Source organism: Laetiporus sulphureus, assembly GCF_001632365.1.
Source record: "Laetiporus sulphureus 93-53 unplaced genomic scaffold LAESUscaffold_7, whole genome shotgun sequence".
Lineage (NCBI taxonomy): Eukaryota > Fungi > Basidiomycota > Agaricomycetes > Polyporales > Laetiporaceae > Laetiporus > Laetiporus sulphureus.
The window spans coordinates 247,474-262,607 of NW_024468516.1; the positions used below are offsets into that span (position 1 = coordinate 247,474).

The 15,134-nt window shown below is 51.1% G+C and overlaps 6 protein-coding genes across 6 annotated transcripts; 2 read left to right on the forward strand and 4 right to left on the reverse strand.

The window, feature by feature from the left end:
- Nucleotides 1–33: 33 nt before the first annotated feature.
- LAESUDRAFT_508424 (nucleic acid-binding protein) lies at nucleotides 34–1,485 on the reverse strand. The gene is made up of 7 exons (XM_040902729.1): nucleotides 1,405–1,485; nucleotides 1,234–1,355; nucleotides 1,073–1,120; nucleotides 875–1,020; nucleotides 669–825; nucleotides 368–618; nucleotides 34–307 (listed from the first exon to the last, which is right to left on the reverse strand). Exons 1-7 carry the CDS (start codon nucleotides 1,412–1,414, stop codon nucleotides 226–228), a joined length of 816 nt encoding a protein of 271 aa, XP_040767254.1. The 5' UTR covers nucleotides 1,415–1,485; the 3' UTR covers nucleotides 34–225.
- Nucleotides 1,486–1,565: 80 nt separating this feature from the next.
- On the reverse strand, nucleotides 1,566–5,589 carry LAESUDRAFT_810523 (uncharacterized protein). The gene is made up of 19 exons (XM_040914231.1): nucleotides 5,464–5,589; nucleotides 5,321–5,406; nucleotides 5,122–5,260; nucleotides 4,947–5,065; nucleotides 4,796–4,870; nucleotides 4,441–4,739; nucleotides 4,149–4,378; nucleotides 3,945–4,096; nucleotides 3,547–3,889; nucleotides 3,312–3,493; nucleotides 3,215–3,262; nucleotides 3,009–3,165; nucleotides 2,850–2,959; nucleotides 2,612–2,794; nucleotides 2,298–2,559; nucleotides 2,159–2,241; nucleotides 2,036–2,110; nucleotides 1,829–1,981; nucleotides 1,566–1,764 (listed from the first exon to the last, which is right to left on the reverse strand). Exons 1-19 carry the CDS (start codon nucleotides 5,501–5,503, stop codon nucleotides 1,654–1,656), a joined length of 2,847 nt encoding a protein of 948 aa, XP_040767255.1. The 5' UTR covers nucleotides 5,504–5,589; the 3' UTR covers nucleotides 1,566–1,653.
- Nucleotides 5,590–5,903: 314 nt separating this feature from the next.
- On the forward strand, nucleotides 5,904–6,187 carry LAESUDRAFT_646231 (uncharacterized protein; the record flags this gene model as incomplete). The annotated part of the gene is made up of 2 exons (XM_040903964.1): nucleotides 5,904–5,926; nucleotides 5,980–6,187. 2 exons carry the CDS (start codon nucleotides 5,904–5,906, stop codon nucleotides 6,185–6,187), a joined length of 231 nt encoding a protein of 76 aa, XP_040767256.1.
- LAESUDRAFT_674244 (uncharacterized protein) lies at nucleotides 5,986–7,139 on the reverse strand. Its single transcript, XM_040905550.1, has 3 exons — nucleotides 6,696–7,139; nucleotides 6,262–6,645; nucleotides 5,986–6,196 (listed from the first exon to the last, which is right to left on the reverse strand). The coding sequence occupies exons 1-2, from the start codon at nucleotides 6,813–6,815 to the stop codon at nucleotides 6,289–6,291; spliced, it is 477 nt and encodes a 158-aa protein (XP_040767257.1). The 5' UTR covers nucleotides 6,816–7,139; the 3' UTR covers nucleotides 5,986–6,196; nucleotides 6,262–6,288.
- Nucleotides 6,964–10,575, forward strand: LAESUDRAFT_508521 (uncharacterized protein). The gene is made up of 13 exons (XM_040902730.1): nucleotides 6,964–7,197; nucleotides 7,263–7,596; nucleotides 7,647–7,917; nucleotides 7,971–8,186; nucleotides 8,243–8,410; nucleotides 8,474–8,568; nucleotides 8,623–8,795; nucleotides 8,849–8,922; nucleotides 8,982–9,336; nucleotides 9,398–9,537; nucleotides 9,591–9,707; nucleotides 9,765–10,022; nucleotides 10,073–10,575. The coding sequence occupies exons 1-13, from the start codon at nucleotides 7,112–7,114 to the stop codon at nucleotides 10,471–10,473; spliced, it is 2,688 nt and encodes an 895-aa protein (XP_040767258.1). The 5' UTR covers nucleotides 6,964–7,111; the 3' UTR covers nucleotides 10,474–10,575.
- Nucleotides 10,155–14,832, reverse strand: LAESUDRAFT_799358 (S-adenosyl-L-methionine-dependent methyltransferase; the record flags this gene model as incomplete). Its single annotated transcript, XM_040913990.1, has 16 exons — nucleotides 10,155–10,668; nucleotides 10,722–10,814; nucleotides 10,873–10,967; nucleotides 11,020–11,094; nucleotides 11,143–11,183; nucleotides 11,263–11,499; nucleotides 11,550–11,813; nucleotides 11,867–12,100; nucleotides 12,152–12,331; nucleotides 12,379–12,785; nucleotides 12,837–13,191; nucleotides 13,243–13,464; nucleotides 13,513–13,631; nucleotides 13,684–14,154; nucleotides 14,208–14,456; nucleotides 14,494–14,832. 16 exons carry the CDS (start codon nucleotides 14,830–14,832, stop codon nucleotides 10,546–10,548), a joined length of 3,504 nt encoding a protein of 1,167 aa, XP_040767259.1. The 3' UTR covers nucleotides 10,155–10,545.
- Between the last annotated feature and the right edge of the window lie 302 nt (nucleotides 14,833–15,134).

Below are 15,134 nucleotides of genomic sequence, written 5' to 3' on the forward strand. Positions count from 1 at the left end.
CGAAGAAGATTCGTGTCCGGTCCATCGGATCAGTCAGGCAGGTAAGACGGTTTCTTTGCTGTGTGTTGACGCTCTAAGCCGGCACAGAGAGCGACCATACAAAGTCTATCGAAATCCGAGCCTAAGTAGTCGCGCGTATGGGCATGCACCGGCTCGTCGGCCCGCCCATTGTTTGGAACAACACGCGCGAGAATCGAATAATAGGTACAGCAGGCGCGGCCAAAATCATACATTCGCCAGACTGAAGTGAGACTCGTCAATCGTAGTGTAGACAAATCCTTCGTCCATCAGTTTATCCAATGCCTCGCTGCAAACAAAAGATCGTCAGAAAACAGCAAAAGCAACGGACATCTTACAAGCCACCCACCTTATGATAGCTGCGTCTTTGACGTCATCACTCAGAGCTCTTGCTATAGCCCCAACATTGATGCCCTCCTCCTTGGGCGGCTGGACCACCATGAACTCCACGATCTTGCGTTGCACCGGTGAGAGGCGTGCGTATTCTTCCCTTGACAAACCACCTTGCGCTTGTGGCACATACGCTGAAGAACCCGCATGCTGGTTCGTGACACCGCCATTCGTTGTGTGAATGCTTCCGGCCTCGCTTGGCCTCGGAGGCTGCAACAACATTAGCACTTGCCATCAAGCGGTCCACCTTAAATACATACCGGCCCTCTCTCGAGCGTAAGGGTCACCACCATTGCAGAGGAGACATGAGATAAAATTTCATGAACGGCGGTCACTTTTCGAATGTGATTTGCGTTGATGTAGCGCTTGTTCCCAAACGACTTCAGGCTGCCCATGACATGAATATACATGGCCTCCCTGTGCATGGTGATGAGACATCGTAGACACGTTAGCGATATTGACTTACGTGATGCCTCCCCATCGCTCTGTATCGTCTTCACTTGTGCTGTCAACCCAGTGCCGCGCTTCTATCCTCTCGGTGCCATCATCTAGCCAATAGACGCAATTCGTCGTCTGGCTGTTGATGCTCACTACATGTCCGACGACCGAGACCTGGGAGCAAAGTAGATGTAGAAAAGTACATGGATCCAATCTGTTGACTCACCTGCCCAATCTCATGATTGTCTATCATCCATTCGGCTTCTGAATGGGGCTGCGTTGCCGTCATAAGTTGTCGGATGAGTACAGGCCGCAATGAGTGCATAGCGGCTCCTCGCTGCATCCCCATACTCAGATGGCATGCATTCAAAATCCACAAGTACTCACCTTGAAAGGACCGCCTGGGCTGCCACCAGTGCCACCAAACGGCGAACTCCCTGCCAAGTATCCGCCTCCCCCACCGGCGCCTCCGTTCTGGTAATAGGGGTTGTTATTGCCGTACTCATTGTCTATGCTCCAAGTCAGAGAGGCGCATGCAAGCTGTTGCGCACTGCTTACATTGACTCATGGCTGCCGGATCACGAAGTGTTTTTGGAGGGACGAATGTGAGTGTCAAGATGAGAAACGCGACGCGACGCGTAGCGTGACAGTACGCGCTTTACATTGTTGGCGCGTTCAGTCACAACGTCGTGTCACGCGTTCGACAGCCTTCCTCAAGCGCAGGTAGTATCGAGTGGTGGTTTGTATATAATCCAAGGCTCAACGAGGAACTCAGAAATAATGCAACAACTACGGATGACAGTATGATCATGCGTGATTTTTGCAGACCCGAGTAACACCCTTTCCGACACCCTCGAGCACTTGCTTCTGCGAGTCTGTCACCTTCTTCGACACGGTAGACACAAAGTCATGGTCGATCTGTGAAAGAAAACAAGCCATGAATACATGTCTAACCGGTCAGAATAATCCCCTGTCCACTTACCCCGGTTGATTCCCAGATAGGCTTGCAGGCATCAACGAAGGCTTTTCGGCTATCGACGGTCGCGCCTTCCTCTCCAAGCTTGATCAGTGCTTCCGACATCTCAGTAAGAGACGTCACCGCCTTCGTGCGGATGTCTTTAAAGTTTTGCACCAACTATAGCATTGCGCAGTGAGCGTTACATGTTTGTCACCACAATCTGGCACGTACCGCTCCGAGCTTGTGCTGCTTGACAACGGACGCAGGCTTGAACCGCGCGGTCTCGATGGCCAACAGAACGAAAGCCTGCATGCCAGGTTGGACAATGATAAGCTGAGGGCGATGAACACTTACTTCTTGGGTCAAAGCCACAATGTGAAGCAGCTCAGAAGGTAACCGTCCATCTTGCAAGGCCTCCCTAAACCGGGTGCTCATGTCTGGCAAAAGAGGTATTTATACTTCCATACGACTAAGGAGATGGATTGAAGCCCACTCTCGTAGAACTTGACAATGATGTCCGGAGATTCCTTCACAGGTGGTGGCTCCTCACCCTTCTTCGAGTGGCCATTGGCCGCGTCACCGTTCTGAGGCAGGAGTTCCAAGCCTTTCAGAGGATGTCCTGTTTTCAGCTCAGTCTGCTTTGCCGCCTCAGCAAGAACAGCGGACGCTGGTGGCCGGACGTGGTCGTGGTACGGCGCCAGCCAGTCAGAGAGGGCACATGAGTAATCTAGCAGTGCTCGCTCGTCCGCGGTCAACTAGGCAAGAAAGTGATCAGAGAGGATGTATGGGTAGCAAAATCTGTTTTACCTCGTCCGTTTCCTCCTGCTTGATCTTGACTAGCCGCTCCTTCAAGGGCAGCTTGGTGTCAGGATCCGTGCTGGGTTTCGGCCGGTCACCGATGAGGAGCTTGTCCTCGACGGTCTCATCAAGATCACTAGCGGCCTGGAATGTCCTGATATAGATCTTCAGGAAAACAGAAAGCCAGCCTGGCTGCGGATGACGATTGAGTCAAGGACGAACGAAGCAATAGAGAAAAGACACCCACCCCTGGTAAGCTCTCAAACAGCATTGTCTGGTCGTTGAAGGTCTGCGTGCAGCGCGGTTGGTAGTTCGGAATGACATTGAAGTCTCGATTGTCGTGATGGACTACACAAACTGAGTCAAGGATTTAATGCCAATCCAGGTATTAATGTCAGACACATACAGCGATCAAAGATGAATTTCAACTCGATGAGCTCCATATCAACGAGATCAGAGCTGATCGGCTCATGGACGACACGCATCCTGACGTGTTCGACTTTGGTCAGGTCCCGCTGGAGAGAGTTGTCGAGCCGCTCCTCGAAACTGATGAACTCCGGAACCTGCTAACAGTCAGATCAAGCCGCATACACTCGCAGTATTCGGACGCACCTGTGTGTACTTCTCCGTCCCGAAAGCCCGCACAGTGAACTCTGCCGTCTAAAAAATGTTACTACAAGGATCAAACGGGCGACGCATCTATCTTCACCTCTTGTGAGTTGTTCAAGTAGATCTGGCTCGACTCGAGACATTCGGACGAATAGGTCAGGTCGCCAATCGCCGTCAAGGAGAACGTGGATGCTCGCGTCAGGATAAGATGAGATAGCGTGTCGTTTTGCACTTGTTTTACGTTGATCGCCCGATAATGTTCTAATGCCAGTGACGATGCGCCTGAAAAACAGCGTGTCAGACATGAATGACGTGATCACCAGCAGTATACATACCAAGAAGACGGTATACCCTGACGAGCAACACCCGTAGCTGGTACGAGTGTTTACTCTGCGTCACAGCGTGCTCAAGCAAAGCGGCAGCCCTGTGCAGTTGCACCACGTCATTGCTAGTTCTCCACGCGCTGACGAAGGCTTGACCGGCAAGGATGGCAAGGTCGTCCGCTGGCTGCAGTTCTGTATCCGGAAGCTCCTTGCCGTACGGCAGCGCTTCCATATATGCTCGTAGGTATCGTGCTGCACGTTCGGCTTCCAAATCCGCGGTGATTTCCGACTCAAGGATGTTGTAGCGTAACAGCTTTTGCACGTTGATGTAACGGACGAGCTCCTTGGACGTCGTCTATGCGCGGACTGGTGATCAGACATTAATTCTTAACACCGCAGCTTGCACCTACGAATGATGACGTTTGCGAGCCCAGAAAAGAGGACCATGACGTTAACTCATCTCCCTCTATTTCGACGTATGGCCTCAGGTCCTCAAAGCATACAGCTTTGTCGCTGAATCTGTGGAAGTACTTCTCCAGTCGTTCCTGCAGTCCAGATGGATCTGCCAATAACTCTATCACAGCCGTTCGCTATAATATCTTCCAAGGACGAACCTATTGACACGCCATGCGCACGTGCGCGCTTTTCAAGCTCCAAGAGAGCCAAAAGGCCTGACCGGTCCTTCTTGCCGTCTTCCTCTGCTATCTGCGTCAGGAAGTCTCGCGCCTGCGTGAGACGTTCTGCGCACGCTGTTTTCGCAGCTTCTCGCTCCGCTTCAGAAGAGGATATAAGGGCTGCGAAAGTCGCATCTACAACGGCCAAGAACTCTAGCCAATTTCGGTCTCTGGTGTTATTCGCCTCTCTCATGAGCATATGATCAGAATAGAAGATACTGTCTGAACGCACTTTGCTTCTGTGATCCGCACCTGAGCTCTGGTCCCTTCCTCTTTCTGCAGACCCTTCAACCGCCAGATGTCACGCCTCACCTCGTCGCACGCCAGACTTGCCGCGCATATAGTGTTGCCCACTTCATTGCTCAGAAGGTCATAGGCTTCGTCATACAGTTCGAGCTTGCGGAGAATGGTTAGATGGAGGTAGAAGCGATCAGCACTGTAATAGGAAGGCGTGGGCGACGAGGAGATGAGGCGGTGAGCGAGTTTATACAAGACTGGACGGAGAGTGTCGGGAGTGGTGGGGTCATTTGCCTGCAGGATTATCGGTGAATGCTGGAATACAGGTTTCTATGCTCGCGCGAACGAACCTGAAGCACAGCGCTCATGACGCTCCAATATAGGTAATGATCCTCTTGGAACTGCTTATGCATCTTGGTGGCAATCTGATTCCATGAGTGACACGCTATTCGGTGGCCCCGTCCGGACAGGAAGGAACTGTCATGAGAGTTTCAGACATACCTGCTGAGCTGCCTTCCAGTTCCCAATCCTGACATTGGCCATGAACGTCTGAGAGCCCAGCTCTTCATTCCCAGGATTCTGCTTGTATGCGCCTTCGTACATAGCAACCATATCCGTGTCTAGGGCGGGTTTGAGCCGTGGAAGTACGGGATGTAATCCATGAAATGTCGCTCACGTCGACCTAGCCCGCGCAGAACGTGCATCATTGCCGACAAAGTAGCCTCGTCCGTAGGCTTGGATGCTAGCACCTCATCGCAGAGGACCAGAGACTCTTCTACCTTCTGCGAGCGGACCAGTGCGAGAGCTTTCAGTGCCTATGGGCACATATTTAAGTAAGTTGCTCACGGCACAACGGCACACGACGGAATACATACCTTCACTAGATCATTCTTGGGCTGCTTCTTAAGAAGCTTGTTGCAAGCCAGGATAGCTGACTTGTTTGAGCCTGTGTCAAGTGCCTCTGCATGATAAAGGCTATTAGAGTGACACGAATGAAGCAACTGCAAGAGATACCGACCATAGATAGGGCGGATCTGGCGGTCGAACGCGGCGGACATGCGGACAAGACCTAGCGAAGCTTATGCACCACAAAGCAAGCAGAAGGTCGCGACGAACAACGGGACGACGCGTAACAGAAATTTTGGTGGAACGCGAGGTATTCAGCCACAGCTCAAATCAGCGGTAGTAGCCACGTTCCGCTTCCCGTCTCATTCCGAGCCGGAGTGCATACAAACAATCTCTAGGCGCGTTATGGCGGCTCACAAAACCTCAGACTCCCTTAATGCAATGCATAAATTGTCTATGGTTTGGCAACAACGTGGATGGTGGTGCCTCAATGAGACATTTACCCGCATAATAGATGCCCACCCGAAGTGATCCCCGGCGCTAAAATTGCTTTGATCCATCCCGATTCACTCTCAGCCACCAGCAGCCACCGCTCTCATCCACCGTCCCAGAATGCCTCCTGTTCTGCTCTCGCGGTAAGTGTCTCAGACGTTGAGGCAGCTGTAGGAAACTTAATTCCGCGCTGTAGTGGTCTGGACCCTTTGTTGGGCATTTTCACCGGAGTGTTCGCATACTACCTCTATGAGAGTCACCCACGCAGCGCCATAGAGCCAGAGGACAAGCTGAATGCAGTCATTGCGTGGAGATGGAAGAAATGGCAGAGAGAGCGCGAGCAGGTACTATCACCTGAGGAGGATGTAGACTTAGCAGCCCTCATTGGCCAGGCAGGAAAGTGAGGCGCCCATGTAAGACGATCATTCACCTCTATCATACGACTAAGACTGAGGATGAAGCTATTTTCTCTATTAAGCGCAAGAATGACATGCGGCCACCGTTCTCATTTGCACCGGGCAAGCTCGTCTACCATGTCCATAATGCCATAGAACACCTCTCTCTCGTGTTTGCTGAGCCCCATACCTTCCGCCTCGTCCGTCTTGCGCAATGCCAAACCGACAACGACTCCACGCCTCTCAACCTCAAGTGTCCCCTCAGCTTCTGAGGCCCAAATGATTGTCGCGATCTGGGAGGCATAAAGGGAGTGCAGGGCTTGCATGTGTTCGGAAGGCGCGTTACCCAACAGCGGTGTCAGCTGGATCGCTGTTGGAGGTACTGGAAGAGATGTGACGTTGGGATGCGATGGGTCGGGAGGAGGAGCGGGGTCAATAACCGTTGTTGCAGGAATGGTGGCTTGTATCTTGGGTATGTAAGGAACCTTGAATGCGCATACGTTAATGTGAGACGCACCAAATTGCCCACCTTACCCATCTGAGTAACGAGCACGAGAATACGGTCAGAGAAAGCCTGCAGGAGCACCTCTGTCGTTATCCCTTCTACCTCCCTGCACGCTTGAGTTGGTGAAAGCATGTTATAGAGGCGCCCAGCGCTTCGATCGACTGTATGTGGCCTGGGACTGCGGGGTACCTTCAGTCACCGCGTCTCTGCAACTTGTGCGCTGTGGCATCCATCAATCGACGACCCAAACTGCTTCCTATCATTCTCCCAGCGATACCTTGGAGCAAGCAGTTCTTGCGACGTCTGCCGCGCAACACGCCATTACTTGTCTGAGAAGTACCGGAAGCTGCGCGCTCCGCATTCTGTTGGATTCCACTCCTCCTGTCTGAAACCCCGAAGTATTTCACTCACCAGCGCGGGATTGACTTATGGCATCCAAAGGGAAGGCTAGGGAAGATGTTCACTGGCAGCTTGGTTGGTGGGATGTAGCTCACTCGCTCGGAAGCGCCCGAAGGTCTGTACTATCGTTGCCTGTTGCCCATCTCAGACCTCCCGTTAACAGTGAGAAGACTTTTATAGACCTGTAGTATGGTCCAGGTCATCGATAATATACACTGCACATCCTACTAAGCCGGTCATTCTGGCTCGCCACTTTCCGTCCTCTAGTCGTTTCGAGATACCCTCTCCAACACCGATACCTACCAAGACCGCTCCGTATGATCCTCCCACTGTCATCAGTGTCTCTCCTACGGATGATTGGCTGTTCGCATATTTCCCTGGACGCGGCTGTGATGGCGCGGGGTGCCTATATCGGAGAGGGCCCCAGCTTGACAGCTGGAAAGAGCGCGAATGGTGGGGCTTCGCTCCCGGAGCGGGAGTAGTCACCGCTGAATGGACGAGCTCGCAAAGAGAAGTAAGCTATAGGCCCTTCTCTACCGCAATGCAAAGCTGACTGTGCCATAGTGGCTCGTCACAGACACAGGCTCCACGCGTCTGCCTCCTCGTGGGCCGCTCACCACGTTATCTTGCCCGCTGCTGATGCTGGTCACTCAGAACCATCAGATAAATCTCTGTTACTTGCCACCTTTTGTGCCGTCGTTGAAAATCATGAGAGCTTCTCTCCTGCAAGCCAGCAGCAGCAACGAAATGCAATCTATAGTGGGAGATGACTTCAGTACCGTCGCGGGTGGTCAGAGCGTCTGCATGAACGCGTCCATCGGAATGGGTTACAATGGCAAGTTGTCAATGCCGGTTGTGCACCTATACTCATGCTCGACGTGTATAAAGATTCTTCCATTTTGATTGCAATGCGCACTCACATCCTGCCATCGCCCAAGTCCACACAATCTACGTTTCCGTCTGTGGACATGGAACTGCCTATAGATATCTCTCAACCTGGTCCGTCTCATCATAGTGCACCATCACTTGAGTGGGAGACATGGGGCGAGGAGCCCATGATCCGCTTATGTGAGGTGAAACTTTCCTTTAAATTAAGTTCTCTTGGTAAGCTGTCACATCTTTGCATTTGAAGGTCATCCTTAAAGTGCGATGACATACAGGCGTGACGACAACACCGCTTCCGCCAATTGTCGATACTGGCGAACATTTATATGACTTGGTGTTTTTGAGTATCCCTCCTCAGCTTGATAACGCCTCCGGATCCAACACTAGCAAGGCGAACGAAGGTCATCGGCACTTGGCTGTTATTTTTCATGACTTTGGCAACTGTGAGTGGTCAATATAATTGGGCGGGTTTTGCTCACGTCACTATTCCATTGACTTATCATCAGTCGGTGCAATCCCCGAGTCTGAACTGAGTGTGTATTCAGTTGTGAAGAAGATCGAGGAAGACCTTTCATCCGATAGCAAGGCTTCGTCCGCCTGGGTCAGTCACCAACCCTACAAGCGCGCACATGGCTGATGATTAGCTACCTACTAGGTTGCGGAACTCGAATCGTCACAGCATTACGATGACAGAGTGCTAGCCTTCGCAGCGCCGTCGCCGCAGAGAGACGCTGTACTGGTCGGCTTTCTGGATGCCCGAGGCGTAGAATCCTCTTCCAAACGGAAGACTAAGGAGTCGCCAATAGGGCGGATAATTGTTCTGAAGTTGTAAGCCATCAGATCCGTTGGTAGGTGATGGATTGCTGACTCTCCGCGGTCAGACCGGACCTGAGCATTGACGATACATGGCAAGAGGCTCCCATTATGACAGGTATCACCAGCATCAGTCGGGGTAGTAAGTGAAATGAAGTGCTAGTCCCGTTCCTCGCGGTCTGATTTGGCTTGCTCGCGAAGTTCCTGTCAGCGTGGCCTATTCACCTAATAGAAGTCTCCTATGCAGCGTGTCCTCCTTGCTTTCCGTGGAGTCTCAAGTGTCGATTCATGCACTTCCGCGTAGAGGGAACGTAGATCCCGCCTCAAAGGATCCCTATGCGGTGTTCAGGATGGATCTCGCGTGTGCTATTGCATCCGCTATCCGAGCAAGGACTTCACCTTCTGATATCATCCATCTCTTATCCTTGCCTTCTATAACCACGGAGATCGTAGCGAACACCCTGAAAAAAGTGCTGTCGCTCTTGCAGAAAGGTCCGAATGGTCAATTCGAGCTTTGGGCCGACGAGGTGCTCGGAGTTGCAACAGAGGTGTACTTGTATGAACCTCATCAATGTTCACGGGGAGATAGTTCTGACGTAGCGGTTGTTTATGAACAGGGAGGGAGCACGCCACGCAGCGAATGACGGAAACAGAGAGGGCTTGGCGGCACGTTGGAAGATAGCGCATGAGATCCTGTCCTTAAGAGCCTGCTGCAGTGCATTCGAGCAATGTCAAGAAGGGCAAGCATATGATCTCGGCAAGTCGTGCATGCATTTGGTCTTGTTGTTTTCTGATGTATCATGTCTACAGATGCCATCTGGCAATTGGTGTGCCTAACGAGATGGTTCGTCGAGTTTCTCGAAGAGCTACTCAAGAACTGTGTGCTCGCCAGTGACAGTTTGAAGCTAACGTCCGAAGCTGACCCTTGTAAGTGCTGGGAGACATTATAGCAACTGCGCCGTTTAATGAACACGCTTTTTGCAGCTCTACGGCCGAGCAGTCCGTCACTGGACTTCAGCAATTTCCTGCATCTCATTCACCCCTTGTCACTCGGGCAAGTGCTTGACATGCTAAACCATGTCAAACGTTTCCGGGATCACATTTCATCATTGTCCGCCAAATCAGAGAATGCACAGATTGCGAAGGACGTGTTAATGGACATTGTTACAAGCTCTGGTATCAAATTGGATCAGCTCAGGCAAGAATTGGGGCAGACGCTGCAACGTGCAAAGGGTCTCAGCAGTAAGCGTGAATTCTACTGTTCTGAGTGCGATGCTCATGCTCTCCCATAGCCGACGATCTTCAACTGGCACTTGTATCCTGCTCCCCATTACCATCTTTCAAGAGACACATCCACGAAGTTATCGACACACTGGTTAACTCGAAAACCGTCGATCGCCGTCATTTATTTGTGAGACCAGCCGACTTAGTCGACGGATTGGCCGGGGCCGATGTGATGGGGCGACATACTCAGACTAAGCTCATGGATGTCGTCACGAAAGAGTTTTTATCCAACGGGCGGATTGCGGCGTCGTGTGTTCGATGCGGCGGAACCACTGAAATAGGTCTCCAGGACACTGCAGATACTTCTCGTCGATGGAAGATCTGGGAGAGAAGATGGATGCACAGCTGCGTGTGTGGAGGGCATTGGATGAAGTTTGCAACAAGAATAGCTGTTTCGTCTGCTTCCTAATGTACAATTGTACCTATCAATGATTCTCATACTATTGAGTCGGCGACACAGATTTTTCGCTCTAAATGCAGTCTAGTCAACCACGATCGCATCATGTAAATCAGCCTTCCACTTTGTCCAAGCTACTTCTCTGAGCTCAAGCCCTAACGCAGCTCCGAGCTGCCAAGGCACCGCATTACCGATCTGACGGTGCATCTGGAAATTTAGTCGGCAACAATAAACGATAAAAGCTTTATACATGTGCTCACCGTCTTGATATCGTCATACAGCGAATAGAATACGAAACTGTCCGGGAACCCTTGGGAGCGTGCGAGCTCACGGACAGTGAGCATCCTCCTGCACTATCAAGCAGACATCCATGTGAGGCACTTCCACGGCTAATAGATAACTGGAACATACATAGGGGTTAAGAACCCAGGACTGCTTTGCGGTTGGTTCTACATTGGTCACCGTGGTATGAAACCATTCGTCCTTATCGAGACGACCGTACAGGCCTGCAGTACCCTGAGTTGAGCCGGCTTACTGCGACAAAAAGCTTAGGCTTACCAGGCCGAAAACCGTCTCGCGCCGTTGCAGATGAGGGATGTGCTGCCTGCCATTCGTGAAGTTCCACGGGCAAATCTGCCAACGTCATGAGATGACATCAAATGTCCGTATGACCTCACGCACCCCTGTAGTCTGCCCTTGCTTTCAACGGAATATTCACAACTCTGCAAAATGATCGCACAGCAATGAGTCAATGTATAAAGGTACGCGTGGAATATGAATTCAGTAGCTTTAGCTACAAACCTTTCTACAGTCGCCTCCTTCCATATTCTCGTAAAATGCTGTAGATCTCGGGTAGGCTTCGCTCTACATTTTGCCTGGAAATTGGTGCGCGGTGGATGCTGATACTTCACAACTCCTTGAAGGCCACAGACTCTACTTCTGTGGTCACACGGCAGTTCAAGATCCTGCTCTTCAGGTGCAGGTGTTTCTCCTGTTCTATGGCCATGGCGAGGAGCAATCAACTTATGTGGGTCCCTCCTGAAACAGAAGGTGTGAATAAGTCGTGAACTGGAGACTAGAGCACTCACCAGTGGAACCGGGGAAGATCTGAAATGGCGTCGTCGATGGTTACGAAACGGAATGGCGCAACACCATTTGCTGTCCGAATGGGCTTTGCAGTGCCAGCGTTTGGGAACTTGATCGACAGCTCGTTCTTTAATGGGAAGTCGTGCGTTGGTTGCGGGAGTTCGGGTAGGAGGGATCCTTGACGAGCTGCAATCAGTATGAAGCGGATCCTAGATTGCGGAGTACCATAATGCGCTGCTTGTAATAAACCAAACCGGACCTGGTAACTAGACGCTATCATCAGCTACCATCGAGACATGTACACACACAGCACCTATACCTCATTGCAAGCAGAGCTCTGACCAAAAACTTGAGGCCTCCCATCTCGATCCCGCCTTCTACCCTGTATCTTCCCGCTTGCGTCGCATTCAACTTGTAGCTGAGAAAGCCACTAACGTTTTCGACGAAACAGTATTTCGGCTTCAAGAAATCTATCCACGAGAGAAGGTTCAGGAACATATGACTCTTTCGATCATTTGCTTTTTGGAACATATTCAATCGCGAATGCGGTTGACTGCAAGCAACGCAGATGAGTGGACGAATTATACACAGTATGGTTAAGTACCAAGGAAACCCCGCCACTATGCAGTCGATATCACCAGGCTTTGGTGGGTCAGGTAGCGACTGCGCAGGTTGCTCAATTTCCTTCGGCGGCTTTGAATTGTGCCCTGCATGTTTCTTAATGGCATATTGTAGCACCACGTTCGCATCCTGATTATGCACGATGGTCTCAGGAGAGTGTTTTCTAATTCGCAGGTGAGTACGAGAGCATGCACGAAAGTAAATACACACTTCAGGGTCTTCGCAGCGCTCGGTGAGATTTCGATGGCATGCACCATTTTGATGCAGCCTGCTTCTTCCATTCCGAGGCCGAATGCGCCGACACCGCCGAATGGGTCGAAAGCTTTGAGTGGATTTTTCTGACAGCTGATCAGGTACTTCTTCACCGAGTCATCACGGTTTTTGTCCTCTTCAAAGCACGGCCGGCATACCGGGAAGTCGGAGCATTGCAAAGGATGTTTTTCACTCCATTCAGTAGGATCGATACCTCGAAAGCAATAATGGACGTAAAAATGGTACGGTGACAGCGAAAGCCATTCATTGCGGTCCAATGGAGCATCTCGATGTACCACGAAGCATTTCCGAACTATGCGTGCAACGGAAACAATCTCTTCAATTTCAGTGAAGAAAAAGTGACGCTGAACCTGATTAGTATATCTGCGAATTGACAGCAATCATTGAGCACGTACCTCATCCTTGATCATGTTCGCGGGACAGATGGCAAAGATATCACTAATGCGGCCAAGGGACCGCACGCGCACCGTGTCTTCTTTTACAGTCCGAGACCGTTTCAGCGATGGTACATTTAGAAGCTGTGCAACGTCCGCCGGACCATTCACTGACTGAAGTAAGACGAAGTCGTACACGTGGTAATTCACGCCACGCAGCTTGAAACCTTGTCTCGTGCACAAATATTCGTCTCGTTCTTGCTGCTCTTGCTTGAGACAGACAGGGCAGTTGTCAGGTGGACTCAGATCTCGTGAAATGTCGAAATAGTCATCTTGGATCTCCGTGAATGATGCACCGATTTCATAATAGAGGTAACTTATAATCGATGCCATTAGCAGTTAACTGAGGACGAATACTTGTTCTTACCTGCAGTAAAACTCCGAAGGACGGGCTGAATCTGCCGCTTGCTTTTTCCAGTGGACAGTCGCTTTGCAAACAACACGGCTTACGTCAATCGTACCACATGTATCGGTAAGAAACAGTTCCTGGGGATCGCCTATTTCCTCCAGACAGCTCTGAGATGAATGATCGAACCATTGTACGTGGATCTGCTTGCTCTTCTGATTGATCCACAGTATATGTCCAAACCTGACTACTCGTGAGTTGACTAGCGGCCAATGCAGAATCAATACCGACCAGAAGTAGTCAGCGATCGACGCATCAGCGGCAATGCTGTTAGGATCATTCGGAAATTTCGCTGCTGGCTCGTGTCTCTGGTCGTCTGGGCCTGCAGGAGCCAAGATGATATCCCCTACCTGTGCCAGTTGAGCCTCGGAAAATAGCGATTGCGAGAGCAAATTGAATTACCGAATACACTCTTGCATCGATCTCTATACTCCTCCAATATTCCTGTTGAATGCGCGCCTCACCAGAGAACCAGACCTGCGGTTTTCTCTGCCCGAAGTCGCGGTCGCGCCATTGAAAGAGCAGCTCGATGAGCCAGGCCCGAGAAGCAGCAGCCGCCTGCCGATAATTTCGCTTATTCGGTGGCTTTGCACCGACAACCTGTAGATGTTCCTGGAACAGACCATACGCAAGCTGATCAATCAGTGGAGTGACATGGATGTGACTCTGGTTCTCGGGGCGTAGGATAGCTAGGTCGATATTGCCAGTGAGCAATGACCTATTTCGGAGGGAAGGTAATGCCGGAGCTGCACTGGGCACGATAAGGCGGGGAGGCAAGTCGGTCTGTTCGGACAGCAGGTGACGAATGAGCTGAGATGTTTGTGGTTCGTCCGACTGGGGAAGATCCCGGAGCAATGATACAATAAGCGGTATCTGGAATGCGACATCAGCAAATCTGGTCGCATCTCACATGATCCAACACTGACCGCGTTATAGACATGGTGCTTGGTAATTCGCGTCTCGAGTAATGGATCTCTGACATCTACGTGCAACTCGCTGTATTCCTTCCATGTAATCGTCGGGTTCTCCTTGACTGCTGATAACACGGTCTGCGCCACACGATGGGGCCTATAAAAATCATAAAAGCATCTCGAGTATATCTTCGATGGTCTCCGCAATTGATACCAGGCGGACTGTGTCAAGATGTACATGGGACTGTGGAATAACACTTTTAGCTGCCATGCGATGCGATGTGTAAGCCAAGAGCGAAACTTGCTCTTCGATGCTTTCATAATCAAACGTATACCGCTGTATCGTGGTGGTATGTATACGCTGCGGATCTTCATCCTCGATATCGTCCTCCTGGCCGGCATCTTCCTCCTCCATGACAAGCGGTGCGACGTACCCCGCAGCTTCAAGCCTACGTGTCTGTACGTCGTCCATGGAGCGTATCCCATAGTCGTCATTGCGGTCGAAAACGCAGAAATCAGATAGAATGCGAATCGGCACTTGGTCCGATTCTTCGTCGGCGTCGTCGGGATCTTCTCCAAGTATCACCGTGTCCTTACTTTCTTTCACATCACGGTTATCCGGAGAATAGCGTACTTCCATGATTTTAGACCACCCTCATCTCTACATTTCCTTAACAACTGAAAGCTTACCAGCAGGCGCTTCTAAGATTCTTTGGCGTTTAATCTGACTGGCTGTCATCTAAGAGCACGTTCAAAGCAGTACACTTCGTAGCAAATTAGACATGCGCACAATGTCGCCCCCATCGACACCGCGATCTCTTCGTTTCGGAACGAAACGTGGCACGTTTGACATCACGTCTATATCAGAATGCGAGCGCCGTCCGGAGTCGGAGGACGAGGCAGTTGGAGTCGACCGAGATTGAGACGCGGGGGTCGGACGTA

Coding starts and splice junctions, on each gene's coding strand:
- LAESUDRAFT_508424 (XM_040902729.1), bottom strand. Junction 1,121..1,233: donor GCCCAGGCGGTCCTTTCAAG/GTGAGTACTTGT, acceptor ACGGCAACGCAG/CCCCATTCAGAAGCCGAATG. Junction 826..874: donor GAGCGATGGGGAGGCATCAC/GTAAGTCAATAT, acceptor CACCATGCACAG/GGAGGCCATGTATATTCATG.
- LAESUDRAFT_810523 (XM_040914231.1), bottom strand. CDS start 5,503: ATGTCCGCCGCGTTCGACCGCCAGATCCGCCCTATCTATG. Junction 3,166..3,214: donor GGACGGAGAAGTACACACAG/GTGCGTCCGAAT, acceptor GACTGTTAGCAG/GTTCCGGAGTTCATCAGTTT. Junction 1,982..2,035: donor AGCAGCACAAGCTCGGAGCG/GTACGTGCCAGA, acceptor GCAATGCTATAG/TTGGTGCAAAACTTTAAAGA.
- LAESUDRAFT_674244 (XM_040905550.1), bottom strand. CDS start 6,815: ATGCTTTCACCAACTCAAGCGTGCAGGGAGGTAGAAGGGATAACGACA. Junction 6,646..6,695: donor TGGGTAAGGTGGGCAATTTG/GTGCGTCTCACA, acceptor TACATACCCAAG/ATACAAGCCACCATTCCTGC.
- LAESUDRAFT_508521 (XM_040902730.1), top strand. CDS start 7,112: ATGGCATCCAAAGGGAAGGCTAGGGAAGATGTTCACTGGCAGCTTGGT. Junction 8,569..8,622: donor GCAAGGCTTCGTCCGCCTGG/GTCAGTCACCAA, acceptor GCTACCTACTAG/GTTGCGGAACTCGAATCGTC. Junction 8,923..8,981: donor CACCAGCATCAGTCGGGGTA/GTAAGTGAAATG, acceptor TTGCTCGCGAAG/TTCCTGTCAGCGTGGCCTAT.